This window comes from Diadema antillarum, unplaced genomic scaffold (genome assembly GCF_040938485.1).
Source record: "Diadema antillarum isolate AM-2024a unplaced genomic scaffold, OU_Dant_1.0 scf00000156, whole genome shotgun sequence".
Classification (NCBI taxonomy): domain Eukaryota; kingdom Metazoa; phylum Echinodermata; class Echinoidea; order Diadematoida; family Diadematidae; genus Diadema; species Diadema antillarum.
Genome location: NW_027271045.1, coordinates 115,100 through 137,126, shown reverse-complemented (window position 1 = coordinate 137,126; position 22,027 = coordinate 115,100). Strand labels below are relative to the sequence as shown.

At 40.1% G+C, this 22,027-nt stretch overlaps 1 protein-coding gene across 1 annotated transcript; it reads right to left on the bottom strand.

Annotated features, from left to right (window-relative positions):
- Positions 1-326: 326 nt before the first annotated feature.
- LOC139722063 (uncharacterized) lies at positions 327-21,250 on the bottom strand. The gene is made up of 18 exons (XM_071633385.1): positions 21,241-21,250; positions 20,271-20,431; positions 19,664-19,773; positions 19,055-19,165; positions 18,404-18,508; positions 17,727-17,785; positions 16,725-16,751; positions 13,028-13,095; positions 12,331-12,427; positions 11,553-11,817; positions 10,556-10,742; positions 9,017-9,209; positions 7,855-7,970; positions 5,542-7,198; positions 4,289-4,511; positions 2,783-3,043; positions 1,625-1,792; positions 327-507 (listed from the first exon to the last, which is right to left on the bottom strand). Exons 1-18 carry the CDS (start codon positions 21,248-21,250, stop codon positions 327-329), a joined length of 3,999 nt encoding a protein of 1,332 aa, XP_071489486.1.
- Between the last annotated feature and the right edge of the window lie 777 nt (positions 21,251-22,027).

Here is a 22,027-nt window from a genome sequence, read left to right as displayed (position 1 = left end):
TTGCCAAAAATATCCATCTAAAAAAGACAAAGAAAAGAAAATTGATGATGATCCAATATGGTTAAAAAAACAACAACAGAATGATCGCAAGCACTGAGGAGGATAACACAGTGTAAAGGACCCAAGCTTGTAGCATTACCTTTACAACCTTTTCAAACATGTACGGTTTATCACACCTGAAAAGAGACAAATTTGGCAAAGGATGCTTATATGGGGGCAAGACAAGATGGCACACCAGCCAATGAATACAAAAAATGGTCATCCATCGACGGCCAAAATCTGATGTCAATCAATCAGTACCGAGGAGGGAAATTGATTGACACTATTCATAAGTGGGCACAGGGCCATGTGACCAGGAAGTAGGCTGTTGTGATGATGACAAGGACCATAGCCACAGCCAGGGAGTACTGGAAGGGGTCCCCCTCGAAGCTGGCTGTGAGGGGGTAAAACAGCTCAGAAAGGCAGGCGTCCTGCTGGCAGAGATCAGGGTCATAGTCCTTGTAATACCTGTGTGGGGGCAGAGGGGAGAGGGCAAATAGGAATGGGATGGAGGGATAGATAGATAGGTAGATAGATAGATAGATAGATAGATAGATAGATAATAGATAGATAGATTGATAGATAGATAGATAGATATACAGACAAATAAGACACATACATTGACAGACAGACAGATATATGCACAGACAGATGGATAGATAAATATATATAAAGAGAGAAAGAGAGATAAATACATACAAATAGATAAAAAATAGATAGATAGATAGAAAAATAGAGGCAGAAAAAAAGAGGAAAAATGGAAGAAAGACAAACAGGCAGAAAAAGAGATGGAGATGGGGGGGGGGAAGAAGAGATAAAATCAGGTATGTTTTCAAGTCACTCATGAAGTCTATCGATTCAGATTTGTAGTTATGATCATGTGGACATATTCCAGGCTTTCTTTCTTCTCTAGTTTTTGTTTGTTCATCTGACAATCACAGACTGGTCCAAATGAAATCATATTTATGGTTAATTGTGGCTAGAGTGGAATAGATGGGCATACTTATCATGGGCTAACCATTCAAATGGCATTTTCAGTTTCCCTTACTGTAGAATACTTATACAATAGCTGTTTGATCACTCAACAAAGCTATAAGAAACTCTCACATGATGTTTTTATGCAGTTCACAAAAACAAAGTGCAATGGTCTTACATAAATTGGTTGAATCTCACTAGATACAACATCACACCAGCGCACTGACGGCATTTAGGGTAGCAAATTCAATGTCTCGCAACAAACCATGTCCTGCTCGTACCATACAACACCTTTGTTTACATCAATAGCCTCGATTGTAACACATCACAAACTTGTGCGACTCCTGCATTCATTTCATTTTCACTTTATTTCAACACGGTAATAAAAAGGAAACTTGCTCAGCCATCGGCTGTTATTCTGCAAGTCAGTGCATGTATACAATATAACAGAATGAAAACACATATTCAGTGACAGCGTATAACAGTAGATTCAGTAACAGCGCAAAACAATGTAAGTAAGGTTCTCAAAGTAAGAATTAATGCTGGAACATGAGCTCAAGTCTGTATGTAATCGGGGAGAACAAAAAGTCAAAACATCCCAATCTCTTACAGAATGACTGGCGTGGGTTCCACAGCAGGGACAGTCGTGAAAGTGACAGTACTGTAGACCGGGAAGGACTGGACCATCGTCCCATTTTCCGATGGACCGGGCTGGGCAAAGATACAGCTGGCCCCCAGGGCCCCCGAGCATGTGAGCTGGATGGTGGATGTGGTATAGCTGAAAATATATGAAAAATATAGATCACAAAAAGTGAGATACACTTGTCACCATTTACATATTCATTAGTGGAGGTGCTGAATACCATTTTCTTTGCTCATTTTTCCACTCATAAATTATAATATTTTCAGGTCAGTTTCCTTCTGTTTAATATAATTCATATTTACTCAGACAGACGGAGAGGTGGACACATTATTGAAAGCACAGCAGTACATTGCACTCCCGTTATAACGAATGCAGTCATAAAGAAATTCTGGTTACAACGAAGTAAAAATTCAGGCCGCAACATTATTAATTCTATGTATTTCTACTGTTTATTTGTTTGGTTACATAATAAAATTTCAATGTAACGAAAGAAAACTGTCTGTCCCGGGAACTTCATTATAACGGGAGTCCACTGCATACACAGAGACTCCAACCCCAAGCACCTTCTGATCTGGAGATTCTCCCGCCCAAAACCCCTAGCAAACGGGAGACTCCAAATTGATGTGTGCGAAGCGCGAAGTTCCTAGGGTTCTAGATGTTCTCGGGTGCTAGCTAAGGCTTATTTTTTCAACATACGATAGCAATAAGTAAGAAATCCTTTCCACCGGGAGACACAGAGCCAGGACGGGAGAAATCAAATCTCCAGCGGGAGAACGGGAGATTTTGCAAAATTGGGTTTTTGGCGGGAGATCTCCCGTTGAAAACGGGAGAGTTGGAGTCTCTGCATACAATAGCTGGACACGCATCAAGGACTTGTGCAAAAAAAAACATGCAATGAAAAGTGCATCTAGCAATCAAAGAGGTAACTGTAGTCACAGAGTTGACTAGTGGCACCCAAAGATTGCAAACCGGTACTGAGCCCACAACAAATGCTATGCGTGCCACATTAATCTCCTATGCATATTTCCTATGCACATTTGACTCACTGGCACGGAAAAGGTTATAATAATCTCGGATCCAGATTGTAACCTCTCTATCAGGGGTAAGAAGACAGAGGACACTCACGTGACTCTAGCGGACAGTATCTCGTACTGAGGCACCCCGCTGTACATCCCCGCTTCCGTTATCAGCACCTCCAAGTTGACGGCCGTGGGGACATCCCTGCACACGTTCGAGAGCTGGTCCTGAGCGTTGACTGGTGGTTCGGGGTCCACGTAGCGCTGGCCAGGGAATTCCGTCGTCTGAGAATTGGCTGTGGTCTCCTCGCCCAGTGGGCTGGTGGTCGGAGGTTCGTCCGTCGGTAGATCAAAGGGATGGGTGTCTGGACTGGGGAAGTAAGAGTAAACTTGTAAGTAAATCTTTGGCTTGCAATCTTTGTCGTGATTTGTTTTCCTAAATGACACACAAATTAGCATGCTCCACGAACAACCTCAAACAAATTAAACTAAACAGGGATTACAATGTCATTGCTGTATCACAATTGCCAATACGAGGGACTGTTGAATACTTATAGCTTGGCGACTCTCTCAGAATCACTGTTGAGATATATTTTGAGCAGGCTTGCACATCATGTTATCACTGCTAGATTACTTTCTGTACACTCTGTCAAGGCCACTTCACCATAAATAATCATGGATAACAGTACTACATATATGTGGTGTATTATTATTCTATCATTATTGCCTGAAATCGCAGACTTCCTATACTATTATGTTCTTATGTCATAAATCTTCTCTGTTGGATTTGTTCACTACACCTACTGACCTGTGTGTGTCACATTCCTTAAGTTTCCTTTTGCCCTCAAACTCTTTTCAATGGATTGATTTTATAATTTTTTAGAGATTTTTGAGTTGTAACTTGCGCTGAATAGTCATATTACTCTCTGTACACTTACGATGATGAATATTCTGTCTATGCAAATTATGGTGATTTAAATTGGACCCATGCTAGGCTGTCCTACATTACATTACAGTCAACTTTAAAAGGGTGTTGTAATAGCACATGGTAAAACAAAACTTGGCGAGTTGTGTCCAAGTTTGCAGACACAGACAAGGTTTACAACTCTCAAAACTTCTTGTTTCTTAGTGCATAGAACCCAGGCTACTGGTCGCCCTTTGTTGGCATGATAACAGAGTTCTAAGACTAGAGTTGAGGGTTGCTACTCAAAAATGTACCAAAGCTGTTTTGAAGACGCAGGTAAATGTCAGTTCAGTTACTTGCTTTGACCTTTTGCGTGCTTTGAGTGCCAATTGGCACAGAAAACCTCCATAGTATCACACACACTGTCCAAAGTCCCTGGCACAGGAAGAGTTTGAACATTTTTCTAGCATAGATAAAATAGACAGGAAAGCTAATGGTACAAGCAAATACTGATCCACAACACAGATTTGATTCGCACTGTAAAATAGTGATGTCATAATTACATGCTAGCTCATTTTGTGTGGATACGACACTAATCTTTAGTGCACATTGACTCAACATGGCACAAGTTTTTCATTGCAGTTGCCACAGCACTATTACGTTTCATTGTGTGATATCTAATCTTCCCCATGGAATTTCCAAGGGACTTACTGGAAAATTTCCACCCAGTCTTCTTCGACCGTTGTGCTGGAGTCGCCGCGCTTTCCAATCCGATTGGACGGCACCAGCCTCTTAAGCTCCGCCTCCATGTAGGCGGCCAACAGCGTGCAGTTCTCCAGCTCTGATTGGCCCATTCGAAGGATGCATCCCGACACAGTGTCTTGGCCAAAGGTCAAGGTGGTGGTTGATGAAAGGGAACAAAGGCTTCCATCTCCTTTTGGTGGTGTGGGGGAGGGGGTAGAGGAAGCAGAGAAACAAGATGGTGAGGGAGACGACAGAATCAAGACAATTAAAAGCACCAACAAAAATGCACAGACAGGACAAAAATATGATAAAACTGGCTCTTTCAAATCATGTGATTTCTTCTTGAAAAGGAAATTGTGATTGTACTGCACAGAGAAACTGAAATTCACTTGGAGAGAAAAACTGAAGAAAAGACAATTAAAAAACACCCAAAAAAATATACTAACAAACAGGACAAACATCTGATTAAACTGTGGTTTTGGACTGTTTTAGAATCAAAGTTTTGAATTATTTCAATCGTATCACATGACTTTTATTCTACAACAGCCCTCCCTGTAAGCCAAGGCTGCACACTGGCACTGGTCCAACTGTCTCTGATCAGTAAAATTTATTGTCGAACCAGTAATTTTTTTCAGGCACGGACCAGTAAAACATGGAAAACATGGGTACCTACTGGTCCAACAGACATGTCTGACCAGTAGAAAAAATAGGTTAGAGTGCAGCCCTGTGAGTGTAAGCTCTGCATTTAACATTGTGGGAAGAAAGAACTTAACATGATGATCGGTTGTACCCTTGCAATTGTATTGTCCAACAAGCTGCGTGTGAGTCACTCTAGCGTGGAAGATTGATGGTTATCACCGTGGCCTGATTTGTTGATTATCGATAATCGACAATGAAAAATTATGTAGGAAACACAACAGGGTAAGCTCTGAGATTGTGGACTTTCAATGAACCTTTTCAGCTAAAATTTCACACTTTTGTTATTACTCACATGAAATTGTGTGATTACAGTTTTACTTCACACATTTCTCATGCATACTGTACATGTAAATTTCAGAGCAATTATTGACATATGAGAACTATGTTTTGGTTTTAAAATGGTGGGGGTTTCATTTATATCTCATTCAAACTCCTAGAACATGGAGTCAGTTTTGGCACCACTATGCTCCATTTGCTGTCATTTGCATGCTGGCTAGCAGAAAGAAAAATTCTGGACTTACCAGGAGTAAACACCTTAAGCTGAGAGGAATCCGAATCATCCACACTGTCAAAGACGAACACTGTCTCATTCAGGGGAATCTCAACGCAGCTCGGAGCAGAGGGGAACTCGGTGCAGTTGACCGCCGTGCCAGGGGTGGTGGGAAGCACCAGGGGCACGAGGACAGCCTCACCGGATAGCACCCTCTTACCTATCACATAGCCCGGGTTGCCTGATCGCTGGTACTGCTCCTCCGGTTCAACCAACACGCCGCTGAGGGTAATATTTGGGGCAGGTAGGTACGTGAATTTAGTGGCATAGCGGACGGTGAAATTCAGCGGCGTTGACAGAGACTGGGTTATGGGTGCTGATGTGGTCATGTCTGTGGTGGGCATCGCATCTGTGGTGAAGTTGTCGGCCTGCGTGTTGTTGTCGGTGTTTGTTGTCGTCAGGTTTGTGGTGGTCATACCATCAGTGGTGACAACTGTGGGAGGTGGTGTTGATAGAAATGGAGTGAATGTTGTAGCTACTGGTGTTGTGGGTGGTGAGGTGGTGCTCGCTGCGGGCGTGGTGACGTTGGCGTCCGTCGAATTTTGATCCGCATTAATTGCCACGTCAGTGACGGCTGTTTCGAGGATCTCCTCCACCTCTGTGATGAAGGTTATGCCTTCAATAATGTCAGTTGACAGATCACTTTCGGTGGTGGGAGCTGCTGTCGAGGCAGGCACCGGGACTGTGACGGGTGGTGGCACAAACTCCTCTGCCTCTTCCTCTATTATGCTGTCGTCCGGAATCAGAGGCATGGAACCCATGATGACCGTGCCAAGGATCCAAGTGATTTCTCCACCTCGCCAGAACATCTCATAGCTGACACTCACGACAGAATTGAGACAAAGGTTGGTGAAATTATCGAAGACTGGCGCAGGCGGCTGGCTGAAGCCATCATCCCACAAGCAGCGCTGCGGGACCACCGACTCACTGAGCGATCCGTTCTCCGTATCGGCAAAGAGAGAACTCTGGTATAACCCGAACAGGTCTTCTTCACTGGTCACTTGAAGCTGATACTCAGAGACATCCTCTACACAGTAGTACTGGATGTCAGTTGGAGCAGTCGAGGCTTGACCATACTGACTCACCACCAAGGGCTGATTGGGACAGGGTGGGTATGACTCAGTAGAGGACCTGAGGAAGAGTAAGGCACTCAGCGGAGAGAATTCCTGGCAGAGAACCTGGTTCGGTGGAAGGACGCAGCGAGTGACTAGGTCCTCCTGGAACTGCACGGGAGATGTCCAAAGGCACTCTCCGCTCAGCACCATCTGCGGCAGGGCCAGGAACCCTCGGGAACCAGAACCATAGAGAAGCTCCACGGGGTCTCCGTTGCTGTAGGCAGAACCGTCTGGGCTGGTGTAATCGAGGGTACGACTCCCTGAATCCTGGTAGCTGGTGTCGCGACCCGTTAAGCTGGCCGTCTTCAGCTGGTTGAAGGCACTCAGATCACGTTGTGCAGGCACCGTGCCCTGGTACATCCCTAGGTATGGGCTGTTGGATGTTTGGACACAGAGTAGCGGTGACCAGTCAGCCTTGTACAAATCAGTGCTGTTGCAGTCATGGATCGTGGTGAGAATCTCCTCCACCTCATCGGCACACGAGAACACCAGGATGTCTGCCGCATTGCAATCCTAGCACATGACACAAGACAAATGCAGAGGAACTTTGCTATAGCAAGAACTTTGGATGGCAACAATTATTTTGCCTTATTGGATTTCTTGTTCCACTAGTGCAAAAAAATAAAAAATACAAAGTTAGGACACGCAAAATGACTTTGATATAATAGTGTTTTGTTACATCCATGCTGTTTACAATACGGCTCCATTGTATTTACAACAATTATTAAATGCATGAAGGTTACAGTATCCACACTTTACGGCAAACCAAGTTCTCAAGAGCAATCTTCATTATACACTTACAACGTGAAGTGTATAGCATGAAAATGTGTGATCTAGTAGACAGTCACTAAGCTTGAATAAATGTTGGGCTGAAGAGGTACCTTCTAAATAGTGAACAACTGAATGGACTGCAAACATAAAATGTATATTTTCAGAAAAGTTTTGTTTTTTCCTGCCAGGTTGAGGTACCAGTAGAAAATGACAGATAGTTAGTGTGAATCATATTGGTAAGGCATACAGTGTAATTTGAATAGAATTGTATTTCACAAGATGTAATTTTTACGGTAGGTAAGAGGAAACCAATACGGTGCAACCAAAAGAAAAAGTTAATTCCTGAACTTTGTCTACGTTGACACAGCTCCATGCATGTGTTGAGATGATAGACCTACCTCATCACAACAGCATTCTACATCACAATGACCAGCTGTCAAGTCACATGGGCAGGGTGAAAGGTCAACATAGGCAGGGTTAGGTAGTGGTGTCTCATCAGTGCGTGATGAGGGACCTGTGTGTGATGAAAGGAAAAGTGTTGGTAGACCTGCAGTGTAAGAGGTGGTGAATCTAAACTGTACAAGACAAACACATGTCTATGGCAGAAGACTATAAAAACTTAGAATAATGGGCTCAAGGCATTTTTCAACCTCTAATGTTCATTAAATAGCTATCTATAACTTGCCAAAGTTCTTGCCAAAGATTTTGTTAATTAGCATTCAGTCCATTCCCCAAACTTTACCTCCTCACTGGAGTATGCAGACACAAAGAATGGGTACTGAAGGGTCAGTGAGGATCTCTAAATTAGATAATAGGCAAGGTGACCTGTGAAGGATAAAGTTGCCAGAAGAAGCAACATCCTGCACCTCAAACACCTTTGTGTCCGTTAACTCCTCTGCTTTCTTCCTCCTTCCATAGCCGATTGCCTCCTTGCTACCGACACCCACCTGCCCCTTTTGTTCTCACCGTCCTGTGTTCCTGGCCTCTCTTATTGTATTCAGTGCATGTCATGTTGTTATGTCTCTGTGGCCTTGGTCTGTGGTTCATATAAAGTGTATCTTTGCTCTTTTGTCTTTGCCATTTTCACTCTTTTGAAAGCTCAGGCCCCTTTAGTCTCACTTTCACAGAATTTAGATAAAAATGGCTTCCAGTTTGCCAGCAATCATTGAAATCTCTGCGTAACTCGCATTTTAAGCTGCACCATTCACTAAGGCTTTGTTTTTTTTAATCGCAACACACATTATCAGAGCACTCTAATCGTTTTCTTTTTCTTTTCACCTGGCAACATGGCAAACTTAATTACTTCATTTAGAAAGCATAGGTAACAGACGATAGACAGAGAAGTTTGGATTCTTTTTAATCATTATCTTCAAAGCTTTTCTCTTCTAAAATTCTCTTTGTGAGAGCAGTTACTTACATCTTGTTCACCAAATCACTACAGACTACGATGAACGTCTTCATTCAATGTCTGCGAACGCTTTGTTAAAGACTAACCACCATTGGTGTAGACGCATTTAAGGTCCTATCGCAGTTACTTTTTCTTCATTTGCTGTGGTTTACCTGAGGCTAAGGTCCAGTTGATGGGTCTCTGACCGTCCACATCTGCATAGAAGACCAGGGCATCGGACGTGTTGATGTACTTGCGATTTGTGTTTATGTCCTCCGGGGCACAGCAAGTGACGACGATGGCCCCTGCAAAGGTTGGTGTCGCGGGGTGAAGGGTCAGAACCAGCTCCTTAAAGATGTCTCCTTCCTGATCGGTGGATGTGGTGAAGTCCCGAGATAGTTCAAATGATGTAACAGTGATTATCCTCATATACTTCTATGTGGTATATCATACACACTTGACATACACATAATTATGTTCATGATGTTTGAGACTGGCATATAATTGGCAACATATCTATATTAGCTGTAACGCTGATTGTTAGCTTAACGAAACTTAAATGGTTTAGATAGTGGATAAAACAATGGAAAACTAGAAATGTCGCTATGGCGACTGGTATTACTCCGCCATAATGCATGGTTCTCCAAGGGAAATAGTGAAATTTTGAGGAGTTGACCTTGACCTTCGACCCATGACTCCTAAACTCCCTTGATAATCCCTGCCAGTCAATACATACATGTATATTTACCAAGTTCCATGAAGATACCTTGAACCATTCACAAGATAAGGAGAAAAAAGTGAAATTTTAACATTTTCACCTGACCTTCGACCTTTTGACCTTTGACCTCATGACCTGAAACTCTCTCTGGAGAATTTTTATCTGGTAGTAAATGTATACACTAAGTTTCAAGAAAATACTTTCAGGAATTGCATAGATATGGGGAAAATAGTAAAATGTTGAGCATTTGACCTTGACCTTTTGACCTGGAACTCTTGCCACTATCATTCAAAAACTACATAATTAATTGCCTTATCAAATGTCATCCTTGGACAAAGTTTGGTGAAATTTGCTTCATCCAGTCTTGAATTACTGCATAAACAGATAATTCTTAGGATTTGACCTTGACTTTGACCTTTGATCTCTGGCCGATTTCACTAAAAAACTAATCAAGTAATTGCCCCATCATACGTATGTCATCCTTGGACAAAGTTTGGTGAAATTTGCTTCATACCGTTTTGAGTTATGGCGTAAACAGATACAATTTCATGGTTTGACCTTGACCTTTGACCACAGCCAATTTTACCCAAAATCTAATCAAGTAATTGCCCCATCATACTTTACACCTGTACCAAGTTTGGTAAAATTCCACTCAATATTACCCAAGTTATCGCGTAAACAAATGCAGACGGACGTACAGACGTACAGACGTACAGACGTACGGACGTACAGACATACGGACGTACATACGTACGGAAGGACAACCCGAAAACATAATGCCTCCGGCACCCTTCGGGCGGAGGCATAAAAACTTACTTAACCTTACCTAAAAACAGGACTACTTCCGGAAATACTCTTGCTTAAGTTCTACTAATATGTGCATTACTGCACAATTTTATTTATTCATCTATTTTTATGTTTTGGTTTGTTGTTGATTTTTATTTGGTTTGTTTGTTTGTTTGTTTGTCAATAGGGATTATCAGGTGTGGTTTACCTCAAATACGATTTCTGACTGAAGCAGGATCCAGGGCGTGGAGGTGTCATTGGTTGGCCTCCGTGTGGTCCCCTGGGTGGACGGTGCCGGTACCGTGGTGACCGGCTGTGGAGTGGTGGTGGTGGCAGCAGCTGTGGGAGTGGTCAGGTTGGCAGTGGTAGCGTTGGCAGTGGTAGCGTTGGGGTTGCTGGTGGTGGCAGGTGGGGTGGGGCCAGCTGATTGTCGGGAGGAGGACCCAAATATTACAAGATGTTTTACAATACTGTCAAAAAGTAACCACTTAAAACAGAGAGCAATGAACAAAATGGCAAACTGAAGCATTGCTCATGAGTAAATGTCATAAATACAGTCAAACCTGTCTATAGTGGCCACCCAAGGGAGATGATAAAAAAGTGACCATTATAGACAGGTGGCTGCTCTAGACAGGGTCTTTAAAATGGCTTTTCTCTTGTGGAGAATTTTCATTAGTGGCCACGTACAGCAGGCGGCCCCTGTAGACAGGTGGCCGCTAAGGCAGGTTTGACTGTATGTCATAATAAACATGAACATGTCCCATGCAAAACAGATCCAAGTACAGTAAGTCTAACATACATACACACATTCAGAGACAGCCTGAGACATAGGCCTACAATTGTGTACTGTGGACACTTCACAAAGTTTTCACTAAAGGCAAGTAACAGCAGTTGTTTTATTTCATAAATTTTTCACATTTCAACCACACCATCTCATGGAGCTGTTGTTGTTGATTTAGCTATAAGACACATTTCATTCAGTTGTGAATAATCACTGCATTTCTACAGCATCTTATATCTAACTAGCCTCTACTCAAGGCTATTCAAGGCTGTATAAAAATGCATGCATGTACACCAAGGACTATAAAGTCACCAATTACCAATCACACGACAAAATCATTGAAGTTTCAAAAAACTATCGGGTAGATACTAAGGTGTGACTCCAAAGACTCCAATGCAAACATAAAATGGTTTTGATGTGAAACGCACCGGTGGTCGTGGGGCCGGGAGTGGGGCGGATGAAGACGTCGTCAGGAGTGACGCAGGCTGGGTTCTGGGCGATCCTGAGGCCCTGCTCGTAGGAGGTCGCCTGGTCCACATAGCAGGAGTAAGTGATGGTCCCCTCGTTTGCGGTCAGCCGGTCTCCAAGAACCAGGAAGGCGCTGATGCGGGTCGTCTTGATGTCGGAGACGGACGGCAGGAGACTGACAGTGCCCTCGTCCAGGCTGAAGACAGCGGAGGAGCTTGTTCCTTGGGGTGGGGGTGCAAGATATCATAATTTTATCTTTCAGTGATCATAAATTCCAAAATCTCAATGGTCAACCACCCACTGAATATTTCCTGTATTTTGTGAATGAAATCCCTGCCCTGTTATATTTCATGTATTGCATCGTTACTGAATGATGGTTCCACCAAAAATGTACCAATTATGAGATAACACTCCAGAATTTATCTAGATCTAGATCTACACACTAAAAGATAATATCATTACCCCCCCCCCCCATATGATCTCCTCCCAAAATACATATGCCAGGTTTACAACACCAGCTGGGTCTCTTTGCTTTTTTATTCGCATTTATATCATGAAGGCGCAAAGGTACTCAACTGATCTGGCTACAACAGCACATAATAGAGTTATGCAATAAAGATGGGTTGACAGTTGCTTCATTCTATCAAGACATGAGCTAGTTTGCTGATGAAGAATTTAAAGTAAAATGAGAACAAATAATGATTGTTTGGAATAACAGGTTTGCAAAGAGTTACCAGTAGAAGTGCTGCTCAGAAATTGAGTGCCATTTTCAGATGCAGCATAGCAGCTGACTTGTACAATGGTACCCCTTCGCTCAATGGTATATGGTACCTGAAAATAAAAAAAAGAGGGGAAATATCAAGACTGCAAGATTCTTTACTTACTACAGGCATTGCATGATTTACAAGCTGTTTTCAGCAAGCCAGGCTTCACAGTTTGAAGAGCAATAGCAAATACAGGAGAGGAAAACAGTCTTGATCACTAAAGACTAGAATGCACAGATCATACAAATCATCAGTGTTTGAAAATGAAATGTTAAAAGCATACTCCATGCAGCCTTGCTTGGAATAAGTGTATGGTGGTAAAGTTTTAATTCTCATTGAGGCAAATTTTGGTTGCTATAAAGCCTTCGTTCTTTCTTTTGTACTGCTTTGAAGAATATCAGTACAAGTCACTCTTTTGAAACAGTTCTCATTTGAGTCCTTCTGCATCTCATTCAGCTTGATTAATAACACCTGAATGACAGATTGGATTAATGTACTTCAAGTATATACCTCCAATATGAAGCACCCTTTTAAATACAATTCATCTACTCAGATTGAGCAGATATACATCTATATGTTTAGCATAACCAATGTATCTAGTCTCATTAAACAAATGCAAAACAAAAAAGAAGAAAGAAAGAAAGAAAGAAAGAAAAGCTGCACCTACATAGACCTCTGTGCTGTCCCCAGGCTGAACGGTAACATTCCGGAACTGCAGTATGAGAGAAGTATTTCCTGCAGGGGGGTTGGGGGGGGGGGGGGAGATGGAGATGTCATTGGTGTGCTTGGGTGTGAGTACAGTTAGTGTATCAGGAATTCAACCCCAAATTATGTCAAGACTTCCCACGGTGCAGCGGCAGGTAATGCTAGGACAATAATGATCCCAACCCTTACTCTAAAAGCTACCAGCAGTGAAGCACTGGTCAATGGCAAATCTAATACATGTAGCCATAGTAAACAGTGGACGGTTTTCACAAAGCAAATTTCCACTTAAGTCTACTGCCCAGACTGAAAATATAAGAATAACACGATTTTTCTTACAAACTCTCAGAACTATTTCCCAGTGTATTTTTACTATTTATCCATTTAATGTAAAATCTTCTCAATAAATGAAGTAAGTTCACATCATCTACGGATTTTGCTATCATTAAACACAACTTTGGTGTCACATTCCATGTGGAACAGGAACACATACACACACACACACACACAAAATTAATGCATATGTTTGTAATTGACATAATACTGATGATTGCTTTCATTTACTGTAAAGCTTTCATTTTGGCTTACAGATATCTTAGTAAATGAGCAGATCACAGACATTTTCATAAGATGTTGCATTTGTGATGTCACACCAAGGCTAACGTAAGTGTACTAATCCCTGTCTGTGAATTAAATGCAATCAAGATCAAGTGACAATGCTATCGTGTATTTGCGGCCCAAAAGTGATTCACGAAATTTGCAAAAAATTAAACCCTCACAAACACTCAGCTTTTACAGTAGTAGGTTTCTTTTCCATTTACGGTAGTTGAAAAATGTTTCATTTCACTACAAAGGGGAAAAATGCATGAACACACACTATTTTTTTTTTCTTTATGCATATCTTTCTGCACATGATGCAAGAAGCAAGCAATGATGTAGTGGCACTTAAAACATATCACTTCTAGGCACAACACACTCACAAGCATAGCAGCTCTATAAATGCACATATCTTTCAATTCATTAAAAAAAAAACTAACAAACAAACATATCACACAAGTTTCAATATGTAAAGAGATGATGTCCATGGTCTCTCTTAAAAAAATAATGGCAGTATGCCATGGAATGGACATGTCCACAATATTAAGCTTTACACATTTGATGTTTGCAAGAGCCAAACCATGTTGAACTATGCTGAAAGAAATACATTGAAAGAATCATGATATACTAAACTACATTATTTTTTTTTATGAAACAATGAATATTGATTGCATGTTAGATACTATTTTGCAGACTATGTGGCATGCAACACAGAAAATACATCGTATGTGACCTTGCCTTACCAGCCCATAAAAGTTACACAGACCCCCTGTCAATTTCTTGGTAAGCCTGATTATATGTTCAGTAGTTCAATAAACTTGATCTCTAGTTTTTGGTATTTCTTGAAGGAGTACTCTTTCTTACAATGAAATCCAAAGCTGAGAGCATGAAATTAAAACAAAGTAGTGTTTTTCACAGGTTTTGTAGAGCCCCAGTTCTTTCTCTTTCCTCTTTCAATACTTTCAGCTAATTAGGCACTTGAAAGCATGTATGAAAAATGTAGACAAACTCTTCAAAAAGAGTTGGCAGGTGTGATGATGGCTATGTTTAGAATGAACCTGAATATTCCAAGTTTCTGGATTTTATATGAAATGCCTTGCTTCTGTGTTGTTTTAGATCCTTCTTTGTGGAGGGATAATATAGAATGTGTCAGTGTGATCAACAGATCCATTAATTTGAAGGATTCTTGCTTTCCAAAGTAATCCTTCAGGAGGTTGGATTTTATTTTGAATTGCATATCATTATAATTAATTTTTACTGTTGGGATCATCAAATTTTATACATCATGTCAAAGCTGAGAACCCATTCTTTTCAAATATGACCAACTAAAACAGCAAATGCTCTAACTCTTCAGGGGTTTGTAATGCAAGCTCATGCATGTTCACATTTTAGATTATCAATTTGACTTTTCATTGGCAAAAATTACACTGGGATTAAACTACCACAATTTATACAATCCTGTTCTCAATATGCAATAAATGATAATGCAATGAGCTACAGTTAGTTCTTTTTGAATGCTGCTGCTGCAAAAAAGAAACCAAAAAAGAGAGGAATAAAGAAAAGATAAGAAAAAAGGTGTACAGAATGTAGATAGCAAAGAGGTTTGACCATTAGGCAGGGGGGAAAAGAGGGAAATGTAAGACCCTACGGTGAAAGATTTCTAGAAATGAAAGAAATGAAGCAATGAATAAAAGTAATGAAGCAGATCTTTACCAATACACATTACTAGAAATATACCAGGAAAAACTATGGACTTTTGAACTTCCTGAAAGTTGAGTCCTGCTCAAACAATAAGGCCTGAATTCATGAAAGTGGTACAATCTTGTAAACCATGGACAAAGACCATAGTTTTTTATGGGGCACCAAGTGTCGTATGGCCTATTTTGTTACGAAATCAGTTATTTTGTAACGAAATAGGCCATGCGACACTTGGCGCCCCATAAAAAACTATGGTCTTTGTACATGGTTTAAACCATGGACAAGATTGTACCACCTTCGAGAATTTGGGCCTAAGAGAGCGGTCAAAGTCACATGACATGGACATGGTTACTGATTGGCTTCACATAAGCAGCAACTAAATTCCATGTTTTCTCTGTGATTCACCTGTAAGGTACTGATGGATAGTTTGTTCCCTCCCAAACCTCCATGGAAAAGAACTCCCTCTTTGCTACAGTTTGGAGTTTGCATCCATGTACCACTGGACAAAATCGGTGTTCAGTTTATGAACTTTTCTTCCCAGTATTTAAGAGAAATGTTCCCCTTCGGGAGGTTAATACAACTAGTGTGATCCCTATCTCGTGCAAAGGTAGGTCCTGTAAAGGTGCCTTCCAAGTTTCCACCAGGTGTTTTTATTGTTTTCTGTTTCCTTTTCATTGACTCTGTTATTGGATTGTACCACAGGAAACTTCATGCATGCATATCACATGTCACTAGTTAGTAGTTCGAAGTGGTGATTTTGATTTTGATATGGGTGTAGTGGTAGTTGGTGTTAGAGGAGTTATGAGTGTCCAATTTACCTTCTATGATAACATTTAATAAAAGGTGCATTGGTCAAATTAGACAGTTTCTGGAATTTCTTTGTTTTTGTTATATGCTTGGAACTGACTTTAAGCAGCCAAAAGGCAAATTGACTTGTAGTCATGATTTTCATCTCACATTATCACTCTTACTACAATAACATGATGCATGTACAATATGTGCCGTCAACTAGTAAGTACAGAGGTTTTGTTGCTGTTGTTTTTCCCCTCTTGATTATTAATTTTTTTTTTTTCATCTAACCTCTCTCTCCCCCTTTCTCCACACCTCTTTGTGGCATCATATTGTATAGTGGGCTGCAACTCTAAAAAGAAATGTATTTGATAACATTTAGAGAGTAGAAATGAGAATGAGAACATACTATGTGACAATATAGAGATTTGTTAAGTACATAATCGATTGCATGCAAAAATAAAAGTGCAGCTTAGGAAAATATTTCACCATTTCATTTCTACTTATTAGCCGTGCTATTGAAGCAGCTGCAGAGCGCATTCTGAAAAGCATATGTTTCAGATGTTTGTTTGATTTACCATCGCTAGAGACAGAATTTCCATTAGCTGAAAAGGAATGGGTCAGAAACAATAAGCAGTAAAGAGAAATATACAACTACATTATGATGTAATTACAAATTTAAAAAGTAGATACTTGTTCTTCTATTGATGAAAACATAATTAAAATATCAACAGGTATGAAATTGATTGAGAGAGAGCATTATGACTGTAAAATGTGACAAAAAAGGAGAAAATGAAATCCAATGATGACATATATATCTTTGAAAAGGAATGATCATCTGGTATCTATTTTACCATATTACTAGGTTAGATGAAACAACAAATGAATCTATGGGTACTTATAGGAAAATGATTGGCTCTGAAAAGAAAACATCATACAAGGGGTAACTTGGCCGGAAAATAGATGTGATACATGCTGACATTGTGTCAAGGAGAAAGGGAATAAAAAAATTACAGTCGTGCAAGTGGAAAATTGGAACACTGCTCATGAAAATTGCATTTTTTTTTTTGTCTCCTAAAAACTTTGACTTGATGAAGTCAGGGGAAAAAACCAGCAGAATAATAGCACTATTAAAGACTGAGACTAAATCTTTTTACTACATGCTGGGTAAGATTTACCAAGAAAGAGAAGAAAAAACATGAGAAAACAAGTGCATTCAAACGGACTGAAATCATACTACGATAATTTATTAGTTATCACAGCAAAGAACTCTGTTTGCAGTCAGACTGAAAAAAAAACCTCTTTTACGGAAATAACAAATAACAATGACTGCCAAGACGATGAAAATTGTTTTTTTAAAGAAAAGTCACATTGTTTTGCAATTTTGTGCATACACGTTTTTCACAAGTTTCTGAAAACAAAAATGTTTTTTTCTACTTCAAGAGAAGAGATTGAATCATGCAATCTACACAAGACACATGAATTCCGCATAAATATGAAGTAAGGATAGCGTGGGAATATACTTTTCAAAGATTGTTAGAAATATATCCACTATATCAAACTTTGATATCACAACTTACCATCTATCACTCCAGTGACTGCACAGGAAATATTGACTGGGAAGTCAACCACAAGTTCACTAATGCAACAAGAAAGATAAAAAGAATGATGATGATGATGATGAGAATGATGATGATGATGATGATGATGATGATATGAAAATAATGATCATCATCCTCATCATCACTACCATCATCATACTAACAACAATGCTGCAGTGCACTCCTCTTTTAATGAACACAGTTATAATGAAATTCTTGTTAAAACGGAATCAAAGTCAGGTCAAAAAATTATCATCTGTACACCTTTACACCCTATGCTCTTTGGGTATAATAAAATTTTGTTATAACAAAAGAAAACTGCCAGTCGCAAGGACTTTGTTATAATGGGAGTAAATTGTTTTGTACTTTACAGCTGGAATGCACCTATCAACAAAGTACGTATCAATTCAAATTACTTTCAAGTACTACTTGATAGGTTTCATAGTAAGATTTATAGTCTGCAAACTAGCACAAAATAGAAAGATGATCAAGGAATCTGTTATAGAAGAATATGTGCGAATACATAGTGGCCTAAAACATAAGAAATAATAAAGTTTGTGATCAAAATCACATAAAGAAAGGAATTTTTTCATATTCAAAAAGTTATTTTAGATATAAATAAATGAATATATACATAAAGTTTTCAGAGAGCTCACCTTAGTTCAACCTGTACATCAGCTGTTGTGATAGTAGGAGAGTTGGGCACTGTGATTACAGGTTCACAGAAGCTTACTACAGGGCTCTTCTTCACTGCTACATTCCTGAGTAGAGTACATGAAGAATGAATCATATTGTCATCAAAGATATATTGATGATATATAAGAAATCATTGCATAAATAATATCCTATACTTTTTATCATATGAATGAAATAAACATGTGTAAATGTTGAAAAAATATGGTTACCTCCACATGAGGCTTCTATTTTGATTGGTATCTAGATGACAATTTTGGAATTTTGTATCCACAAGCTATGTTATTTCAAGCAATTGTAAGGATTTAATACCGTGAGCCAACTGCTGGTCTTATTTTGTATTTCTTGCGGCTATATTTTGACATGACACAACTATTTGATTGACCACTTCTCTTGCATATCTCTGAAACAAGAAGTTTATTTGTTTTTGAACACACACTGAAAGACAAGGGGAAAACAGAATGAGTGACACCAATGCCTCTCATTCTTTTCCTTAGGAGATTTGTAACAGATGGTAAACAGTATCAACCACGCACATTATTCTTCCTGCCATACAAAAGAATGACTGAACATAGAATGGAATACATACATACTGTGCTTCCATGGATACATACCCTGTTGGACCTCCGGATGTTTCAAAGTTGAAGTACGCCGTGGTGCCCGTACTATCGGGGGATGTCTCGCCCCTACATTGCACCTCCACAGGCCGACCCTGCTCTTCAACACTGTAAGGCAAACAGATATTGTTCACATTTTTTTAATTCTTGTTCAATCGAAACAGGCAACTCAATTCTACAGAATTCCCATAACATTCACTCAATTACAATCTTTTTTAAGTTATAGTTTCCTACATGGCAGTTGTCATTTAGAAAATGGACTAATAAAATATCTGCCTACAACCATTGCAACATACTGATATAAAAAAATCAAAACCTTAGGAACATTTTAATAAAAGTAAGATGTCTTGGTTGATGGTAAGGGGATGATGGGCAAACATATCACGACATGATGTAACACTGCTGGCAACTGTTTCAAGAATAATGTTTGTAAAATCTATTTAATATGTGGATTTTAGTCCCCTGTGGATGCTTCGCATTTCATCAATCAACTTTCTTTCAAAATCAATTACATAAGCCAAAATTGTCACATGCACAAAGCAATATTACTGACATTGGGATTATTATTCATCATTGATGCCCTCTGAATGAATATCCTCCTCTTACCTGAAGGGAACTAAACCAGAGACGTCAGAAGCAGTGATCAAAATGTCTGTAAGACTGACTATTGTGTCTCCTGGAGTATACAGTGTGGTGATGTTGCAACTGATGATGACCTTCAATATAAAAAAAAGAACAACAAACAAACATGATGATCGGCATGCACCAGCTATGTCAGCTAGTGGGAAAACAACTCTTTTACAGCGACCGATCTGAAGAAGCCTACAGAACCAGTTCAGGCGAAAGTCTAATCAAACAGGCAATTTGCAACTGATTGTGACAAAATGAACTTTTATCCAGTTGACATTCCAATCAGATGAATCTTTTCAGCAAGTCATACATTGTTTGAATGTGTTTCATGGCTTTGCATTTACAAATGCAAGTCTAACAGGGCAATGTGCCACAATCTCGCTTGCCCACTGGCTCAGCATAAATAAATTCACAGTTGGGCAAGTAAAATGAATTCACCTCATCTGTATTAAGTACAGGGCCTTGCCAACAAACTGTTAAAGAAAAAAAAAAAATCTCTTATCATACCCTTCCGAGGTCTTCCAAGCTCTGTAATGGAAAACACTTTACAAAAGCATCCAAATCTGACTGGTTCATTCCTTACATCTTCATCGATGAATTCTGTTCCATTAACTGATGGTGACCCGGTAGCACTGTCATAGAGTAGTAGGGAGACATTGAGGGTTCCCTCATCCTCATTGAGAGTGACGCTGGTGAGGGGGGCATCCTCGTAGGGGGATGGACGCAGGCTTACTACCCCATAATCTGGTAGGAAAGGGAGGGATGAGAGGAAGACATCATTATAAGTTACTCAGATGAGTATATTTTTTAGCAAAGAGGTCAAGGTTCATGTCATCTACTGCTTTCCGGGCAGCGACACTACCACAAGGCTATTTCTCGTTGCCGGCAGTGACACGATCTTACAAATTTCATTTGTATAGGGAGACGACAAATTGAAGAAAATTTACACCTCACCTCTTGACCAATCTTATCAACCTTCATCCTTCTGATTAATATTCTCTTGTCATTCAAAAGAGTTCATCTTGAACATCTTGGAATTCATAATTTGGATCTTGGACTGTCTAATGTGGTCTAGACTCTAGCGTTTTGAATACATTCGATTATGCCACCCAGCCATAAAATAAGCAATTCTTGGGGCACCGGGCGCTACCACTAGCACTACTGCAGTTTGGTACCCCTTAGGCGCTAATGGTTATGCATACGCATCTCTACCTGTCTAAACCGTGGCATTAGGCCCCTACTCCCAAGTCTCAGTCAGGATAGTAGGGGCAAGGCCAGGGTTTGCTAGATGGTGTGGCATATAGTGAAGAGTAAATTCATCATGTTTATGTCAATAAATTATGGAGTAAACTTAAACTGCATTAGCGCCGCGTCACAATTGGCAGGAAGGGCAGACAGATATGCGGATCAGATTGTAGACTAAATCTAGTTGTAAATTTTACTCATATAGTCGGTACCGGTAGTCGTACGCGTAGTAACAGTAACACGTTAGAACTGTAGAGTCTAGTAAATTTACAACTACAAGTAGCTAGTAATACACTTGGGTGACCCACACCTCCCCATAGTTAATGTTTATGCATATTTGAATCACATTTCGTCACTGAAATTCTATGAAATCCCACTCACATACACAAAAAATGCTGAAGATTCCAAATGAACCGGCCACAACTTGCACAAGTTCATTGATTGGTACCGGAAATTTGCAGCTATCGTCCTCAAACGTGAACGTCGCGATGCGAAAAAGTTGTGCGCTAAGGAAGGGGCCCGCAACTCGCCACCCGCGCTCCCATAGACAAAAGCACGTAAAAGATGTGTGCGGGTGACCGTGATGATACCTAGGCTATCAATAAGATAGGGCCTAGAGTAACTGCATCAGTAAGCGGCCGTGCAGCCGTTTGCGGCAGGTACAAAATACACGGTAATATACAGCTAAACACAGCATTGCACTGTTACATGCACACTACACATATACTAACACACTAGCAATCAACAAAAACCAACCGATAAAATGGGCATGATCTCTGACGAAAGTGAAATTTTCTCACCTAAATGACAACATATCGCATCCAAAATGAAATTTTCGGCACTTCTTAACATAACAGTTAAGAAACAATGGTCCAAGAAACTGGATTTTTTGTCGTTTTCTCGATGTTCATGGATTTTGAAAACATATCCTCACGTAAAATAGAATTTTTGCGAGCCGATGTGGGCCGCCATTTTTTTCGGAAAGTGGATGTTACCATCGAAAAAAAATGAGAAAAACACGAGAAAGACATCAAAAACACCGCCAGAATTGCGATCTTGTTTGTGGCCAATGCATGTGCGCACGCTATTTTCACG